The 18,405-nt window shown below is 41.4% G+C and overlaps 3 protein-coding genes across 4 annotated transcripts; all 3 read right to left on the reverse strand.

Moving 5' to 3' along the window:
- Positions 1-299: 299 nt before the first annotated feature.
- Positions 300-10,682, reverse strand: ppp3r1b (protein phosphatase 3 (formerly 2B), regulatory s1ubunit B, alpha isoform, b). 2 transcript variants are annotated; one of them, XM_061770131.1, is made up of 6 exons: positions 10,545-10,682; positions 9,163-9,202; positions 4,456-4,632; positions 4,309-4,368; positions 2,365-2,549; positions 300-1,488 (listed from the first exon to the last, which is right to left on the reverse strand). In XM_061770131.1, the coding sequence occupies exons 1-6, from the start codon at positions 10,545-10,547 to the stop codon at positions 1,441-1,443; spliced, it is 513 nt and encodes a 170-aa protein (XP_061626115.1). In that variant the 5' UTR covers positions 10,548-10,682; the 3' UTR covers positions 300-1,440. The 2 variants fall into 2 exon arrangements, with proteins under 2 accessions (XP_061626115.1, XP_061626116.1); XM_061770132.1 differs by lacking the exons at positions 9,163-9,202; positions 10,545-10,682 and adding an exon at positions 4,784-8,062.
- A 1,370-nt stretch (positions 10,683-12,052) lies between these two features.
- Positions 12,053-15,400, reverse strand: cnrip1a (cannabinoid receptor interacting protein 1a). Its single transcript, XM_061770133.1, has 3 exons — positions 15,165-15,400; positions 13,471-13,615; positions 12,053-12,562 (listed from the first exon to the last, which is right to left on the reverse strand). Exons 1-3 carry the CDS (start codon positions 15,341-15,343, stop codon positions 12,398-12,400), a joined length of 489 nt encoding a protein of 162 aa, XP_061626117.1. The 5' UTR covers positions 15,344-15,400; the 3' UTR covers positions 12,053-12,397.
- Positions 15,401-16,218: 818 nt separating this feature from the next.
- LOC133476568 (F-box only protein 48) lies at positions 16,219-18,392 on the reverse strand. Its single transcript, XM_061770134.1, has 3 exons — positions 18,334-18,392; positions 17,270-17,558; positions 16,219-16,794 (listed from the first exon to the last, which is right to left on the reverse strand). The coding sequence occupies exons 2-3, from the start codon at positions 17,507-17,509 to the stop codon at positions 16,633-16,635; spliced, it is 402 nt and encodes a 133-aa protein (XP_061626118.1). The 5' UTR covers positions 17,510-17,558; positions 18,334-18,392; the 3' UTR covers positions 16,219-16,632.
- Between the last annotated feature and the right edge of the window lie 13 nt (positions 18,393-18,405).

Raw genomic sequence — 18,405 nt, forward strand, 5'->3', positions numbered from 1 at the left:
CCGTACGATAGCGGCATAGCACTACTTTTGTCTAAATAAAACTCCTTAGTGCACTTCAACATAGTTCCTTTGCACTAATGAGCTACTTTTCTGTAAACAAAATTTCTCAACAACTCACTTGAACATAGTTCCATAGCACCAAGGTGCTGCCAAAGTAGAAATATTCCTTTGGCCAAAGGACCAAAAAGTCATTTAAAATTAATTGGCCGATTAATCAGTTATCAGAATTTTAATCTGCCAAATATCAGAATTGGCCTGAAAAAGTTCATATCAGTTGGAATCTAGACTGAATACATAAATGATTGTCATTGCAGTAGTTTGTCATTTATTGTTGCATGCGTCAAATGTGTGACATCACTTCATGCCAAACGTACAAAAAGAGACGTTTTTTCTACATCAACCTTTAATTGGCAACACGGTGTGTTTGAAATGTTCATATTCATCACTATTATTTATATCAGTATTCACATGTAAACACCACAGTCACACAACATTGCGTGAAATAAGCCAACAGCCTCACTGTTAAGAGTGTATTTGTTTGACTTTTTACTTTTAAAATGTGTCGTTTTGTTTGTTCTGGTGTTCGCCGTCCACATGGCTCATGTTATCCAATCACGTGAGAGCGAGGAGGGCCTGACACCGCATGAACTGCACTCAAGTGCAAAAAAAAAAAAAAAAAAAAATTAAACATGCAAACATCACACATGCAGCAAGAGGTCACGTGACCGCCAAAGTGCACACAATAAGACTTTTGTTGAAACCGACACATTTTTTTTTTTTTTTTTTTTTTTAAACTTTCTCGCCTTGTGTGCTTCGAGGCTTATCAGCCTGGGCCTGTGGCGGCCGAATAAAAACAAAGATGAAAAAAAAAATTAGAGGTGATGTTTATGAAGCGGGCCCGAGTTTGTAAACCTGAAAGACTTTTTGATTGACATGCGAGCAGCAGGCAGTGCTGTTGAGCTGCACAGCATGACCACGCACACATGCACGTGCACCACAGAAGAAAAAAACGGCACACAGCTAATTCCACTTAGTAGAAAATGTTTGGTGGCCACTCAGCAGCAGAAGAAAAAAAAAAAACCATCAAAGCCAAAGTGGCCACTTACTTCCTGGTGCAAGCACGTGCTGGCCCGAGTATCATAAACATGCTAATTATCAACACTAACGTCCAATCACACGGTCAAACACGAGCACGCACACACTTCCTGTTGGCACGCTCACTCTTCCTGTACACGGCAGAATAAATAAAAACACGCACACACACGCAAACAAACGCGCTTGCCCAGCCGGCGCTAAAAAAACAAAAAACAACAAAAACGCCTTCCGAGCGCTTGGGAAAGTGCCACTTCCTGTTCGAGCAATCGCTGCAAGAGTTTGGCTTTTGTGAGGGAGAGGAAAGGGAAAAGGGGATCTGGTTCTGGACAACGAGGAGGAAGTCTGTCACACGTCCACCACCATCTTTTTGTGAATGTCCAAGCCGCCCACCACCTGCGGGATGAGACAGGAAGTGAGGTCACAGCGGAGACGAGATGCTTCCATATGTAGCGTGAACCACAGTTGAATCGTAGTTCATCGTTATCGCAGATCGGTCCTCTCTCATGCTGTGAACAGTGCGCCTCTCATTCTGTAGGTCTGTCTTAAAAACAACGTCTGCAGAAAAAATTCCCCCGAAAATACATTCAGTAGTAATTTTAAGCTTGTTTTCTGATGACATCTGATCTGATCAACGTTGCGTGAGCGCCAGCGACGGAAGACGAGCTCATTTCTTTACACTAGTATGTCTTCACAAGCAAGTCTGCGCCGTAATTGTTGCTTACATTGAAAGTTTGGGTGCTTGTTTTTTTTTTTTTCCCTTGCACCGTCCTTGCTTGTGACAGCCTTTCGGGGAAAGCTCCTTTTTATACCCAATCATCACACCAATCACTCGTTTCCAATTCACTCGTGCAGTGTTCCAAACAGGTGGTGTTTTTTTTGTTTTTTTAGCATTCCTCAACATTCCCAGTCTTTTGTTGCCCCTGTTCCAGCTTATTGGAAATATGTTGCAGGCATCAAATTCAAAATGAGATTATTTGTCAAAAAACTAACGTTCATCAGTTTGAACATTAAATATCTTCTCTTTGTAGTGTATTCAATTGAATACAGGTTGAAAATGTTTTGCAAATCGTTTTATTCTGTTTTTATTTACATTTGACACAATGTCCCAACTTTATTGAATTGGGGATTGTAAGTTTAAAGTGTATAGGAGGGGTAAAACTATTTCAAAAATATTGTTTTATCTCGTCTCTCTTTGCAGATTTTGACCTGTCGCAGATGGTTATGGATTCACTGTAGTGGATGTATTGACAGATGGACAAACGGACTGACCGCGCAGAACTCTTCGAAAGATATCCTTCCGTCTCCGTCCTTGTCTGCGTTGATGATGGTTTTGTCAACGATCTGCTGCAACTGCGTGTCCTTCAGGTTGTTGCCCACCATCATCTTAAGAACCTGGAACAGCTCACCATTGGAGATGTAGCCATCTTTGTCCATGTCATAGATGCGGAAAGCGACTGCAGGGGGGAACAAAAACACTTCTCAGCACATGAGCTCTACAACTATTGACGCCGCCCCCACCGCGCGGACGATTTTTGGTGCCGATATACGCCATTTTGGCACATATCGGCATCTGCCTTTTTTTATAAATCTGACGGCCAATAAGGGATCTACTTAAAACATTTCAACATATGCTTAAAGGCAACAATATTTTCCCTTTTACAGTAAATGAATATCAGCACCAAATCTCAGTTATCAGCCTTCTTGACTACTAGTAAGAGCTGCTATAGGCCACAATTCACACCTGCATGCTCACACAGACTAATTGGCCAACCTGACTCCAGTTCCTGATGTCATACAATAGACGACCCCCCTTAAAGGTACACATCCAACAATTTTACACACACACACACACACACAGTGGAACCTCGAATTAAAGGTCAGAGGAGGAAGATGTTATGGGGTCAGTTAAAATTAATATTTGCATTGTTTATGCTATGTAATACATGCACGTCACTTCCAGCAAGTTGTCAACTGTAGTTTAGCTCAAAATTAGGTTTTTATGCACTCCCCGAACATACCCGAAAATCGAGATGTCGGGGTGGAGTTGCTCTATCCATTGCGAAGGCTACCGGAAGTGATGTCGCAATTGCCAAACACAGCGTGCGACACTCTATACGGAATGGCGAGCAACGTGTTGGAATATGATGAGGAGGAGGATTTCATACTTTACTTGCTCCCGCAGCCTCACTTGTCGATAGAAACATAGAGTCATGAACAGACGCAGTATGAGCAGTCGGGCGTTTGTGTGGGATTCATAACGCGTTGGTCCACCCATCCATCTCTGTACCGCTTATATTTCTGTGATATGATAAGAGTATTTTATTGTACATTTGGTCAGTATTCGTCTGGTTTCTTGGCAAGAACACTTGAAAAAGAGACCAACCAAATGCCACACAATAAACCATCGTGAAATCCCTAAATCATACGACAACAAATATACAAGGACGGCCGTGAACAACAGCACGGAACAATAGCACGCAAAGCCGGATGAACAGGCTGTTTGGCTAGTGTTACGTCACAGTGGCGGATGCAGCCGAAGACTGGAAGGCGCTAGATGCAAAAAGCCGAAGGCGCGTACCGAATCATATTTATCGATTTAACTGCTGTATATCTGCTATAGAATCACTTCGAAATCGCAGATGTAGTTTGCAAGACATTTTTTAACATCTTTGTCCTCTGACCTTTAATGGACTAATGGGTGGCAGGCTGGGGTGGGGGGGGGGTCATCCTATACAGTCGATTGTCCGTTATACTGAATAAATACCTAAATACAACCATACAGTACAAGATTGTTTTAAACTTTTTTCATAGCCTAAAACACACAATATATATATATATATAAAATCGTTAATTTGGGGTCCGTTAAAATGAGGCTCCACTATATATAAATATATAATTGTGTGTGTGTTTTGCATTTTTATAGTAGGTAGATCATGTTCACGTGGTCATTTTAAGTAGCTTGCATGCTTAAAAAGTGTGGGCACCCGTGCATTTCAAATCTGCCTATTTTAGCCAATTTTTCTCACTGTTGTAAAATCAAACAAACACTATGGATCAGCATCGGCCTCAAAACAATCCATGTCGGTCGGGCCCTAGTAGAAAGACTGAGTTTCTTTAGTCATATAATGTTGCCTAAAACTAGAAAAAAACATTTGTCAACAAGAAAAAGCCATTCGTCAAGACATGATATCATGATTTGGGGACTCAACTTACATCGTAACTTTTGCTCTTTGTCTCCTTTGACGCTGAACTGAGAGACGCCCTCAATAAATTCTGAACAAAAAAAGTACAAAAAAAGAAAAGAAAATGAATCATCAGGCAGTGAAAGAGAGTGGTGCTTATCCTTGATAAACACCTTACCTTTGAAGTCCACCTCTCCGTTGCCATCGGTGTCAAAGATGTCTATGACGCGCTGCACCAGAGGGTTCTGCTGCAACTCGGGCAGCGACATGAACTCCTCCACGCTCAGAGAGCCTGAGTTGTCCAGGTCCAGTTTCTTGAAGCGCTTGCCCAGACGCTTAATCTCATCTGCGTCGACTGATGGGCGACAACGAGACGACCCGGAAAAAACAAAAAAAGAGACAGACCGAGAGACAGAGGACAAGATCAATCAACAGAAGTTACTCCGGACCTGGCTGGTCCATGTGTGTGTCTTACGTCCCGACCGCAGATGTTTCCCCAAACTCACCCAACCTGTGGCGGGCTGTGGCCATGGCGCCTTGCTAAGCCGAACTCGGCGCCAGCGCTAATCTCTCTGAGAGAGGGCGGGGGCTAATCCAAGAAAGCACTTCCTGTTACACTCCGTTCATTAATCCGGCCCACTCAGCATTTTGCAAATCGCTGTCATCGGGCTGAGATCTGTGACAATGGAACCCCGATTTCAAACGCCTCAATGTTCGAACTATTGCATTTATGAACGACAGAGTGAACAAAAATATTACCCAATGGGCAAACCTTACTGCAGTGTGCAAACATTTCATTGATCCATTTTATGCTGAGTGGTACAGCCATTTTGTGCCGAGCAGATCGATCTCATTCGCTCCACCGTTAGCGGTCGGTTTCTACTTTGCTTGCCTTTTCTGTTTTTTTCTTCTTCTTTATTTTATTATTTTCATAGCTCAAAATGGGTCCAAGAAAAGCAGTGGACAAGCGTGGCAAGAGTTAAAAAGACGATTTGTGAGGAGTACTGTAATTTCTCGTGTATAATGCGCACCCATGTATAACCAAAGGTGACCTCAAAATTCCGGAAAACCCTTCTATGTATCATGCATTTTTACAATGCATGATTTTGCTTCTACCCATATGATATCAAACATGAAGTATTATCTGTATTTTGTTAGTTTTTTTTCAAATAATTATGCTGAAGTTAAGGCCTTTATTTGAACAATTAATCCTTTTTTTCCATTTACTTGCTCTTATTTTGAAATTAGCAACCCCACTTGTATTTAGTAAATTAGAAAACACACAGTTGTGCTCATATGTTTGATTACCCAGGCAGAATTTATAAAATGGGTACAATTCTTTAAAGAAAACATGAAGGACCAGGTGAAACACATTTTATTTTAATGGGATTCAAATTAAACGGTCAAGCATTTCAGAAAAGCATTGTCATTAAACAAAACATAACCATAAAGAAATTAATGATGGTTGTTGTTTAGTCAGTCATATTTAAAAAAACAATATTTCGCAAATTCTGCCAGGGTATGTAAACTTATGAGCACAACTGTACATATATGCAGTCATACGTACCAATGTCATATTGGAATGAAAGTGTACGGCTTTTTCATAACCACTAGGTGGCGGCATAAATTTAGAAAATGTGAAAGTTTTTTCCATTTGCCCCTATACCCATGTATAATGTACACTATTGACTTTTGACCATTGCGCATTATACACAATAAATTACAGTATATCAATGGCGCACCCATAGGAGAAATTTATTGCAAGTATTTAAGAAAAAAGTCCAAAATGGTCACTACTGTGGGGGGAAAAAAAGATATTTTTGTTGCTGGTGACATGGCCAAGGGAGTGAAGTATCTTCGAAAAGCCCGAGAGAAACTTCTGGACCAAGTGGAGAAGCTGTTGCTCATTTGAATATTTGAACGAACAATAGCTAGCGAGTGATAGCATTTCCGAGATTTTTGATCGTGCACCCCTTGTCATGGTAAATTGAGTGCACTTATATATATATAGCGCCTTATCTACACCATGACGGTGCCCAAACCACTTTACAGCTGCTCACACATTCACCCATTCCTGCACAAATTCATACACCAATGGTCGGCTGCTGCCATGCAAGGCGCTGCCCACTAGGAGCATATTAGGGTTCACCGTCTTGCCCATGGGCACTTCAACAGCGGACAGTCGGAGCCAGGATTGGAACCGCCAACCCTTCGGTGACTGGACAACCCGCTCTAACAACTGCACCACAGAAAGTTTGATATACAGTACTGTATAGCTTTATATTGTATTCAAATGTAAAAACTTACTAAAGCTAAAGCTAAGCTGGAACCAATTATTTCACGTTTGCATTATTTATTGTGGGAAAATGATGTTCAATTACAAACCCTGTTCAGAAACCAATTAAGTTCATAAATTGAGGTTCCACTGTATGTCCAAATTTAGCAAATTTCATATTTTTCTTACAAATCGCTACTATTGGTCAGTCCCCACGTGGGTTTGTTATTTTTACAAATTTTTTTTTTTTTTCGCTAACGGTTATCGGGGGGGGGCAATAAGTAAGAAGTTGTTCGAACGTAATGCTTAAAACATGACCGCTTCCCATAATGCACTAGGGTTTGGGCATGCGCAGATGCCTCTTGCGTGTAGAAGAAGACAAGCGTTGTCACGCTCAACGCAGCACGGCATGCACAAACGCAAATTGTTTTTAATTTTTCACACCCTCATCGTGAAAAGTACAAGAAAAGCGTATGATGCAGCTTTTAAGTTGAAAGCCATCGATCTGTCCATCCAGGAGGGAACTAGAGCTGCTGCACGAAACTGCCCATGAGACAACGCACTTCACCTGTGTTTTGAGCTGCACGGTTCCACCAATGGTGATTTTTAAGCGGACGGCTATGCCACAAGAAAAACTCCCAAAAGGCATAGTCGTTAAAGTTAACAAATAGGGTGGATGATAGAGTAGGATGTTTTTCACCGGGAAAAAAAAGCGTTGCTTGTTTTGGGCAGTATGAGGGTCCCATATAACAGATTATGTGAAAACAGCCATCAAGAGATCAAACTCAATTCCAGCTGTGATTCCTGGAGGTACAACAAGGTTTTCGCAGCCACTGGACAGCCGTGTGAATCGTGCTTTTAAAGCGGCACTCCGAGGTGAGTGGGAGGCTTGGATGACCAGCGGCGAGAAATCTTTCACAAAAACTGGCCGCATGCAAAGATCATCTTTTTCTGAGGCCAGTGGATCTTAAAAGCGTGGAGCAGTGCGACAGAATCGACAATCGCCAACGGATTTCGAAAGGCTGGACTGCTACGTGAGGAGAACAGCACAACTTCGGCGGTAACTGTGTCTCGAGATGAAAATGACGTTGAGAGCGACAGAGAGACTGAAATGGTGCGTGACGAAGACGTTCTTAGGCTCTTCAAGACGACTTCAGTGGTTTCAGTGAACAGGAGGAGGATGAATAAAAACAATGACTTTTCTGCTATGTTTGAGCCGTTTTACTGCCGTGTGACAGGCACTGTTTGGAAACAAGGTTGGAAATAAACATTTACAAAATCTTTCTGTGTAAATATCTAATTTAACGTATATATCGGTGGCGTATAGTCCGTTGCGGACTATACGCAAAAAAATAATAATAATAATAAATTCTACACAAAGTGGGTGCGGTTTATAATCCGATGCGCTCTGTCGTCTGGAAAATACGGTATGTTTGAATTAATAAACTCAAAAGTGAAAAGGATTTTATGAAAACGCTAGAAACTACTTTAAATTAAACATGAATTTAAGTATTTAATCAAATAAGTGGTTAAATAATTATAATGAATTAAAAATTACATTTTAAAATCATGATGTATTTTATATGTACATTTATTTTTATAAATAATGTGTGTGTGTGAGTTTGAATGTATGAATGGCGGTATTTTGGAAATAAATAAATGAGTAGATAGAAGTACAAACTTGTACATTCAACAAATTTCATCCAATAAGCGGTTGAATAATTAGAATTAAAATTACATTTAATTTAAACAATGAATTTGGATGGGTGGCACGGTGGGGGACTGGTTAGAAAGTCAGCCTCACAGTTCTTAGGACCCGGGTTCAATCCCCGGCTCCGCCTGTGTGGAGTTTGCATGTTCTCCCCGTGCCTGCGTGGGTTTTCTCCGGGCACTCCGGTTTCCTCCCACATGCCAAAAACATGCATTAATTGGGGACTCTAAATTTCCCATAGGTGTGAACGTGAGTGCAAATGGTTGTTTGTTTCTATGTGCCCTGCGATTGGCTGGCAACCAGTTCAGGGTGTACCCCGCCTCCTGCCCGATGACAGCTGGGATACGCTCCAGCACGCCCGCGACCCTGGTGAGGAGAAGCGGCTCAGAAAATGGATGGATGGATGAAAAAAACTAAACAATCAACAATAGACAAACAACCCTTAACACTAATTTCCATGTTCAAATCAAGTCTAAACTTGACCCCTTCTTCATACTGATTCAAACAAAATCATTTTTAAATGAAGTAGTATTTTTATTATTAAAATAAACGGTTTTACATATGTTTAGATACAAATTTTTTTTTGTACCGTATCTATGAATAAGATGGCCCATCAGTTTGATTTTAAATTCAAAAGTGGCCCTTGATGACAACCCCCCCCCCCCCCCCCCCCCCCCCCCCACACACACACACACTTTGAAGGCAGTTCTAGATGGAAAGCTTCACCCGGCCCCTTTTAGGCAGCTCCTCAAGTCGTTATTCGTAATCTAAGAATAGCTTCCAATTACGAGGCCCACTCAACTTTCTCCTGTAAAGAGCGCTAAAAATAAGTCGGGGATATTTGTCAAGGTGCACCATTCGCGTTTGACGATGATGATGTTTGATGACGTCATACTTACAGTGCGAGCACATGTCCAGAGCGTAACTGGCTTCGTTCCCCTGGAAAATAAAACAACACATTTACATGAGTCAAGATATTCCTGTTACCCATTAATTAGAGTTTACTGCACAGGACTTTTTTTTTTTTTGCGGCTTCCGTAGTTGAAAGTGCATACCCCGCTGATGTGCACTGCTTCCACTAACAACATGGGTGCAAAAGAGGACCGACAAAAGCAGTCAGTGCTGAAAACTTAGCCATTTGCTCGCTATGTTTAGCCACTCCAGCAACTATTTTTTTTTTAAGTGACTTTAGTTTCAGATAAGAAACTGAATTTTGACCTGAGGTGTGTGCCTGCAAGCCACAAATATTTTGTGGAGGTGGTACCTGTAGAAAAGCGCGTAAGAGACCTGGAGGGGATGCGACATCACTCTTTAATCCATGCAGTTTGATGGCTTATTTTGGGATGTTAAAATTGTAGAATAGGATCACGCTCACATGAATTTTTTGACAAAAGGGACACCCTCCCCAGCCCACCCTAAAAGGAAGCACTTATTTTCACATTACCAGTAAATAAATATAGTGGTGCCTTGCGATACAAATGAGCATTCCCCAATAAAATGAATGGAAATGACATTCATCTGTTCCAGCCTCTCAAAAAAATAAATAAACTTTTTGTAATATGTTTTTAATACGGAAAATATCACTGTATATTATTTTACTTGATTAAAAAAAACAGACGAGTAACATAAATAGAATGTAAAGAAATTCAACAGAATTCAATTCTGTGTTTTTAACAATCAAAAATAGTCTTTTTCTGTCATCGTGTGGCGCCAATGGCATTTTCGGTGGAAAGGTCAGCTGGCGTCACAGTTGTTGTCAAAATGTCCCAAGTTCCTGGGATATCGTCCGCCCTAAAATAACCGCTGTTGTTAAATGATTTGAGGCGGTGCTTGGTGTAAAAAGTGTGAGAACCACCGGTTTGTGCGATTGAGCAGTAGCGTCCATTTCACAACATTTGTCTCGTCTACACATTTTCATCGCGGTTTTATTTTGGTGGCACTTCTAAATCGACCAACCCCACTTCCGTTTGCCGTAGCTAGCCGTGCTAGCCCTCGTAGCATAAACAACAAGAGGCGAGCTGACGTGACTTAAATGCGCATCAAGCGCTCACATTTCTCTTCAAATGTTTATGTTGGGGAAAAAAAGTGTCAAAATAATACCAAAAAATCAAACGAGTAGTCCGGGCCTTCGCGTCGTCGCGTGCGTGGACGTCGAAGGCCTATCGGTCTTATTAGGACGGCGAGCTAGCGGCGGCTAACGTTAGTCTCAAAATGTTTCCGCCGCAGCGCCATAAGCTCCCTCCCAACGTCCGTCCGCGGCGAGCCTGCCTTTGACTCTTACCATGTTGTCCGGTGGTGGGTGTCGAGCGGAGGTCTGAGAGGAGACGACTGGTTGGACGAGCTATCGTGCTAACACGGCTAACACAGCGTATAGGCGACTGAGTAGAGTGAAGAGAGCAGCGTCAGAAAAAAAAAAAAAAAAAAAAAAAAAACGGAGAGGAGCATCACCCTAGCACTCGCAGCACTGCGGCAGGGGGAGGGCTTACAATCATAAAAGATAGTCTATTCGGTGGAAGGAGGCCTCACTCACGCTTTCAACGCAACTCAACTTTTTGCCTGTGATTATTCTCATTCATCCAGGTCATTTCATTCTCAGGGCATTGAATTGATCACAACTGGACTCTTCTGTTTGTCTTAGAAGACTTTTTCGCCTCTCAGTAGAGTTCATGCAACAAGGCTTAGTGAGGATGCACGAGTCAGTGTTTCGTGTGCAAAACTCAACTATCTATGCTCCTACTTAGAGGCATGCCCCACACCATGTATGGAACCATTCTTTTTGGAATGCAAAAAAGGGGCATAGTCGTTAAGCCACCTGGCCAAGAGGCCCATTGTCCATCCACCAGAGTCGTTGGGTGGAAACGCCCTCTTTGATATTCCATTCATTTGTACAGTGGTCATGGAGTTGCCCAGCGGTATAGGAGGCCATGATGTTTATTGGAGGCAGAATTATTGACTGTCATTGGAATGGACGAAAGGACGGCTTTGTAAGTAGGAGATGGGTCATGTCCTAAGCCCCCTCCTCTGTTAAGCGATGGGTTTTCCACCCTTGTGTATATGGTCTCTCTCACTCCTCTTTCCAACCATCTATTTTCCCGTCCATAAGATACACATTTTTGTCCACAAAAGAGTGTTGTTTGTCTTGTTGATGCAGGTAGACAGCTGAATCTTGACCTCAGAAGTTTGCCCTTCTGTGTTGTGCCATGCGTCTGCTCAGTGGTTGGTTTCCCTAATGTATATATTGTATCTGTGTATTCCTCACTGCGCTTGACCGCATACACCAGATTTCTTTTCTACGTGTGTGGTGTACCAGCCTTTGTCTCAGAGTGTTACCAGGTTTGGAGTGTACTGGAATGTTGTGTTGGTTTCTCATATTGCAATTTTATTTTCATAAAATTACAACCTTTATCTCATAACATTGCAACTTCACTCTCTCTCTCTCTCTAGAAATATATATATATATATATTTTTTGTTTTTTTTGTTTTTTTTTGTAACCTTGGCCAGATCTTTGCCTTGCCACAATTCTGTCTCTGAGCTCTTCAGGCAGTTCCTTTGACCTCTGACATTCACTGTGAGCTGTAAGGTCTTACATAGACAGGTGTGTGGCTTTTCCTAATCAATCAGTATAATCAAACACAGCTGGACAATATGGGGTGAAGTGTGTACATTAATGAGAAAAAAATGAACTTCACTGATTTTAGCAAATGGCTGCAATATAACAAAGAGTGAACATTTTTCCTTTTATACTAAAATTGTTCAGATAGCCGATGAATAATTATGGACATGCATGATTGATAATCATATGATGTTTATTGGTTTATTGTCACTTTCTAATGTTTAATTCAGCAAAGGAGAAAACGATTCTGCATTTGTTTTTGTTTTTATCAAGTAAAACACACGAAACAAAACGTATTGGCAATAAATGGGAAATGATGTCAGGAAGCTGCGAGTGACTCTTGAGGTCTCACTAGCATCTGTCAATCAAATTCCGTATTGACTGCTGTTCATTACATTTCCCAGCATCCTGCTCGCCGGTCCGCCGACACACAACACATACACAATCGTACACTATATTGAAATAAATAATAGAAAAAGAGGAAGAAGAAATCCTGTTGAGTGGTTTCCGGCAGCGGCGTTCAGTTGAAGGCCTCCTTGTTGATCCACATGAGGGTGCGCGTCTCGTTAGTTTTGCACTCGTACTCGATGCTGCTGAATTTGTTACCAAACTGGCAGTGCTCGCGCTTGTAGTAGTTATAGTACTTGGCCTGCCAAACCGTCTCGAACGTGCCCGCGCGCTCAAACTGAAACGAGCACAGCAAGAAACAGGACGTTAGCACTTCAAAATAAAACAGTTGTGTCTTTTGATTGCTCGCTACTTGGTAACCGTGGAAATGACACATTTTCCATATGCTTGTCAGCAATGTGTTCTTTTGTCGCTGCTTCATAATTGGATATCCTTTGATTGACACACCAACTTGCCTAGCGTGACCTCAACAAAGACTTACAGAGTGGAATTCTGAAAAAAAATGTAAACATTTTTACTTGACTGTTGGGAAGATGAGTTTGGAAATATAGCTGCTTACAATTACAAGTTACCCTGTTGAAAATGTAATAGTGTAACTATTCCAATGACTTTGTCGAAGTAAAATAACTAATTACATTTTGATGACTCTTTTTTTCATTTTGAATGAACGCATCAAGACCCTTCGAAGTTTCCTCGAAAAAAGTGGATTCAAACCATAGGAACCATTTCAAAATCTCAGACAAATTAATGGGTTGCATCACAAGTTTGGAGGTCATATTTGTACAAATATGTCATGTTTGGTACTCGAGCAGAATGGCAAATGAACAGAGAGAGTTTTTGCGGTTATTTTCCAAATGTGTAATTCAACTACAGTTGCTTTTGCAAATTTTCATGATTACAATTTTCAATCATTGAAATTTCAAAAAGCAATTATAATTTAACGACACATTTTTTCCATTATTGTAATGAATGACAATTAAAAAAAAAATGTTTGATTAAATTACGTAATGTCATTACATGTAATTACGTACACCCCAACACTGTCACAACATGGCTGGAGACCAGTAAATTGTTTGTCTGTACGTGGTTGGACATAATCTGGTGACCTATCTGTTGTTTGTCTATCTGTGTGACCAGTCATGGGAGGAGCAGTGTGTCGATGAAGATTGGTCGTGCGTTGCTGACCTGGATGCTGACTTCCACAGGCTGCCGGTCGCCACTTTTGGTGTGTGGGACGCCCTCGGTGTCATAACGCCCGTGATAGACAACCTGATCGGCGTCTCGCGACTGCTCCTCCAGAGGAAACAGCACACCACCGATGTTCATGTTTCTAACACGCACGCACGCACACACACACACACACGGTGTAGTGCAATCAATTATAGTAACTCAGTCTGCATGTATTACTCCTCTCTCTCTGACTTCACTCCTGCTTAAGTCCCGCCTTCCTGTAGCGTGATTTGCTGGCCGCTCACTGACTGCTGATGACTCACTGGACGAAACAGACGGCAATCACCGGTCAAATTATATGATACTAATATGATATATTATACACATAACTCAAATTTTGCCTTGCAAAACAAAACAAAAAATCGACCAAGGTCAAAGGTCAAGGTCACTCGGAAATCAAAGTACAGGTGCACATTCATTTATTAATTAATTTTCCGTACTGCTTATCCTTACTAGGGTCGCGGGTGTGCTGGAGCCTATCCCAGCTCTCTTCGGGCGAGAGGCGGGGGACACCCTGAACTGGTCGCTAACCAATCGCAGGGTACATATAAACAAACAACCATTCAAACTCCCATTTACACCTATGGGAAATTTAGAGTCTTCAATTAACCTACCATGCATGTTCTTGGGATGTGGGAGGAAACCGGAGTACCCGGAGAAAACCCATGCAGGCACAGGGAGAACATGCAAATTCCACGCAGGCGAGAACCCGGGTCCTCAGAACTGTGAGGCAGATGTGCTAACCGTGCCACCACCTGTACAAATCATTGAATGTTTTTTTCTGTATACAACTCAAATGTAACATTTTCATCATATTTTACGTTATTTTTAGTTGGGTTTTTTTCAGGACCAGACTTCAATAGAAAGAATGAATATATGGACAAAATGCATTTTTTATTTTTAATGCAAAAAGATCGCAGATTTCTGTAGTCATCCAGGAAAGCAGAATGATTATCTTTGCAAATATCTGTTTTCACTTTGGAAAACAATGAAAAATATTGTTGCCGATTTTCTCGCAGATATGATTGACCAAACCAGGAACCAAATCATCATCAATTTCTGCACTGTCACTTTGAAATAATGGCCTTTTTTTTAATAAAGGGATGGAAATTAAATTATTTTTTTTTTAATCCGATTCATTGAAAAAATAAACAACTGATTAATTGATAAGTAAATAATTTGTTAACGTCATCCTTAATATATTGTATTCATTAATAATCATTATTATTATAAGAATTCTAACAACTTTATTAGATGTATATAGTGCCTTGCAGCGGAACCAGATTAGGTTCATGTATCATTGCAATATGAATGTAATAATATAGAAATTAATATTGCAATACAACTCATTACTTTTAGCACGTTCAGCCAATGAAGTCATTTTCTAACAAACGCACGCACACATGCACATTTATGTCTATGTATATCCATGCTGCAAAGCAGTAGGCCCATGCGCGTCCACGGGCACGCACCAGGCACAGACACGCGCCCGTATCATTTATTCGCGAGGTCACGTGACGCCGAGTATTTTGCATATTTGATGTTAGGTGTCTGTTTTGAATACCTCACGCTTCTACTGCATGCAAATGAAATAATGCATATTCCAATATACCATACTGTAAAAGTGCGTCTTTTTTTTTTTTCCTTACGTGGCCTCGACTGTTCCGGGCTTGACGAGGACTTGGATCTTGTACTTGGAGCCCGTGAGCAATTTGACGGTTCTGGTTTGTCCGAATCGGCTTCCGTCCACCTTGAAGAAAACGTCGCCGTCGTTGGGTTGGATCCACAACGAGATGGAGATATGAACCAGCGCCGGGACGTCGTCCATTTTCTCGCCTCTCAGGAGGAGGGGAGGTCTGGGGGGGGATGGGGGTCCTGAAGCAGGAGGAGGATGGAAGGCTGAGGACCACAGCGCGGAAGGAAACAACGCTCCTGCCGCTCGGGGACTTCACAATAAGAGCCAACCTCGCAATATGCGGGTTAAAGAAAAGAGTGTGTGTATTATGTATTATACTATTATGTATTATGTAGATCAACTTTGGAATGCTCGCACGACTTTAATTCCTATTTCACATATTTACTGAGGAACCATAGAGACAATATGACATCCCAAATATTAGAAACAATTGGTTTGGCAAAATATGTCCCTTTTAACAGTTTGTGCATCATGATTAATTCATTATGGCTCCTTCTGGTGTGCCGGCCGTGGCCACCAGGGGGCAGTATAGTACAGTCATACGGGGAAAACGAAGAACAGCCACCAGGATTTCCGTGACTCAAATGAATTGCTTGTTGTGTTTTCTTTTCCCACAGAGGAAATGTTGTTTTTTTTCAACAATTTTACAAATGAACCCAACCCTTCCACATTTCTTGACTGATTCCAAACCATTCCAACTTCAAAATGTTCACTTCTTTCAGGACATCTTGTGAGCCATTTTTCACACGTCTTTCAGTATTCCAGTTTCCAAAAACTAGCAGTACTCTGACTTGAGTTCAATATTTGGCTACTCTGTCCACCTCTGGATGTAACCTTAATAAAGCTAATACGTTTAACACATAAAACCGAGTTAAATTGTTATTGACATACTATCTAGTATAGGATAGGATACATAGTAATTTTTAATGTTTGTTTATAGATGAGGGGTGGGCACACAGTAGTTTTTTAACAGATCGGCAGGGTACAAAGAAATTAAAATGTACATGTAAAATATGTCAAATTGTTTATTTTGATTACAAAAATCATTCTCACGTTTAATATATTTTACTATTTTTTTTTTACTAACATAAATTAACAATAATACATTTGTAAAAAAAAAAAAAATCAAAATGAATGCAACAAATATTCCTGGAGTCTTGATCATGTAAATATTGCGAGGCCCAGATTAGAGATTAAAAATGGGATACTACTTTTTTTTTAAAGAATAAATTAGAACTTTATTGTTACTGTCACAGTAACAATGAAAATCAGTACTTTCCCCCGTCCTTGGTGTATGTGAGCTGATCGCATTCAGTCTCTCTCATGCTTGTGATCTTATATAAGTACAAAAATGTATTTTAAAAAAACAATAAAAGATCCACATACAATTAGGGAAAATAAGAACAGCAATGCCAATGAAGTCATCGGTCCAGCTCAGCCTGTAGGATTTCTCCCCAGGTTTCCATGTCCATCGGCGCCATCTTTCTGCCGCGCAGCTCGCCGGCCGACGCCACATTGCTATATTGACCGGACAGCCAGCCCAGCTTCACGCGGCTGCGAATGTAGTTCCTCGCCAGCGAGTCCTGCACACACACACACACACACACACACACTCTTTTAGCCGTGGCCCTAGCCCGGACTCACGGCTGTGGTGTCCTCGAGCAAGACACCGATACCCCGAACTGCTCCCCGGGCGCTTAAGCTGCCCCCTGCTTTAGTGTGTTCCACTAACAAGTGTGTGTGTTCACTGTAATGGGTAAAATGCACAGAACATATTCCGTGTGCATGCATGCATGTTCATGACAATAAAGATGATTCTTCTTCTTTTGTTCTTACATGACCTAGAATTCATTTTGGGTATTTCTGTTTCCAGTTTCAAATGTGAAAGAGTACATAGGGTTACTGATTTTATACATTTGTATCAAAAGCAAAATTTGTTGCATTGTTTTTGGAGAGAGTATCCGTCATTTGTTTTTTAGTACGATTGTGCTAATTGCGATAACGGCAACCGACGTGAACTTTTGCTGGCGTTTTCATCTCTGGTCGGTCGGTGCGCACCTTCCAGGAGAGTCCATTCCTGCGGTCGGCGTCCACCTCCCTGTGGCACAGCGTTATGATGCTGAGACATTGTGTCCTCCACAGCTGCGGGCTGTCCCGGATGATGGCGTTCCACCGGCGGCACGTGGCCGAGGCGCGGCACAGGCTCCTGGCGTCCAGCTCGCCGAAGATCTTCACGCTCATCTCGGGGGGCAGAGTCACCGCAAAGTCCCTCGCGCAGCAGCAAGACAAGTTCATCATGCATAGTACAAGGAGCAGTAGCAGTAGTAGTAGCAGTTGCTCCTGCAGCCTGTCAACACACAAAAACACAAAGGCTGGATTTGGCTGATAATGTAGTATATTTTTTCCTCACATCTGCTTATGTCAATAAACATATGTTCTTAGAAGCCACCGTAAATATAATCGCCTCAACTCCACTGAAGACATGTCTAGAAATGTTCAGTCCTGAATCGTCACAGTGATGTCATCGTCTAGCCATATAGCAACATGTAAACAGAGCACACACCTGCACCTCTATATTTCTTACACTCGGGGCGTATTAGTCACATTTCCAATTAGCATCCATAAGATTCTTGCCATGCCGTGTTGAGCATAGAAAACTCACTGATACAAATCTACACATGTTTATGGAAAGTCATCCTTTAGAAACAACAATACTTTTCAGCCATGTACTCTGTGTTCTTATAAACGGTAGCAAATTCATCATCTTAAATTTTCACTATACTGAAGTAGGATATTACAACAGTTAAACATTTCCATGTTCATCAACTAACTAGTGTTGGTGCTTTTGTTAGTTTTAAATATTTTCTACACAATGTACAGCAAATACATGACTATGTCTGCGTTTAAACCAATTTTCTACAGTACGATCTTACATTATTGAAACAAAACAGATGAAGTTTATAGTCCGTCCGTCCGACACGGCACAGCGAGCGAGCGAGAAAATAACAAAACAAAAACAGCGCTTGTAACATAGACACTATTCAGATGAAATATAAGATGTCCGTTTTTATACACCGTTAAGAAGGGTGGTGAGTTTTTATCTGTTGGCTTTTCTTTCTTACCAAAAACAGCTGACTCGTCCCTCGCCGTGTTTACATTTAAAAACACACGTATACGCCCCTCATTCTACTGCG

The sequence above is a fragment of the Phyllopteryx taeniolatus genome, chromosome 4 (genome assembly GCF_024500385.1).
Source record: "Phyllopteryx taeniolatus isolate TA_2022b chromosome 4, UOR_Ptae_1.2, whole genome shotgun sequence".
Lineage (NCBI taxonomy): Eukaryota > Metazoa > Chordata > Actinopteri > Syngnathiformes > Syngnathidae > Phyllopteryx > Phyllopteryx taeniolatus.

Excerpts from the sequence above, each read along its gene's own strand:
- ppp3r1b (XM_061770131.1), bottom strand. Across the intron at positions 2,550-4,308 it reads CAAAGAGCAAAAGTTACGAT|TCGCTTTCCGCATCTATGAC; the intron begins GTAAGTTGAGTC and ends TCCCCCCTGCAG. Across the intron at positions 1,489-2,364 it reads CTTTCGAAGAGTTCTGCGCG|GTGGTGGGCGGCTTGGACAT; the intron begins GTCAGTCCGTTT and ends CTCATCCCGCAG.
- cnrip1a (XM_061770133.1), bottom strand. The coding sequence starts at position 15,343 with ATGGACGACGTCCCGGCGCTGGTTCATATCTCCATCTCGTTGTGGATC. Across the intron at positions 13,616-15,164 it reads CCCGGAACAGTCGAGGCCAC|AAACATGAACATCGGTGGTG; the intron begins GTAAGGAAAAAA and ends CGTGCGTGTTAG. Across the intron at positions 12,563-13,470 it reads CTGTGGAAGTCAGCATCCAG|TTTGAGCGCGCGGGCACGTT; the intron begins GTCAGCAACGCA and ends TGCTCGTTTCAG.
- LOC133476568 (XM_061770134.1), bottom strand. The coding sequence starts at position 17,509 with ATGATGAACTTGTCTTGCTGCTGCGCGAGGGACTTTGCGGTGACTCTG. Across the intron at positions 16,795-17,269 it reads GGAATGGACTCTCCTGGAAG|GACTCGCTGGCGAGGAACTA; the intron begins GTGCGCACCGAC and ends GTGTGTGTGCAG.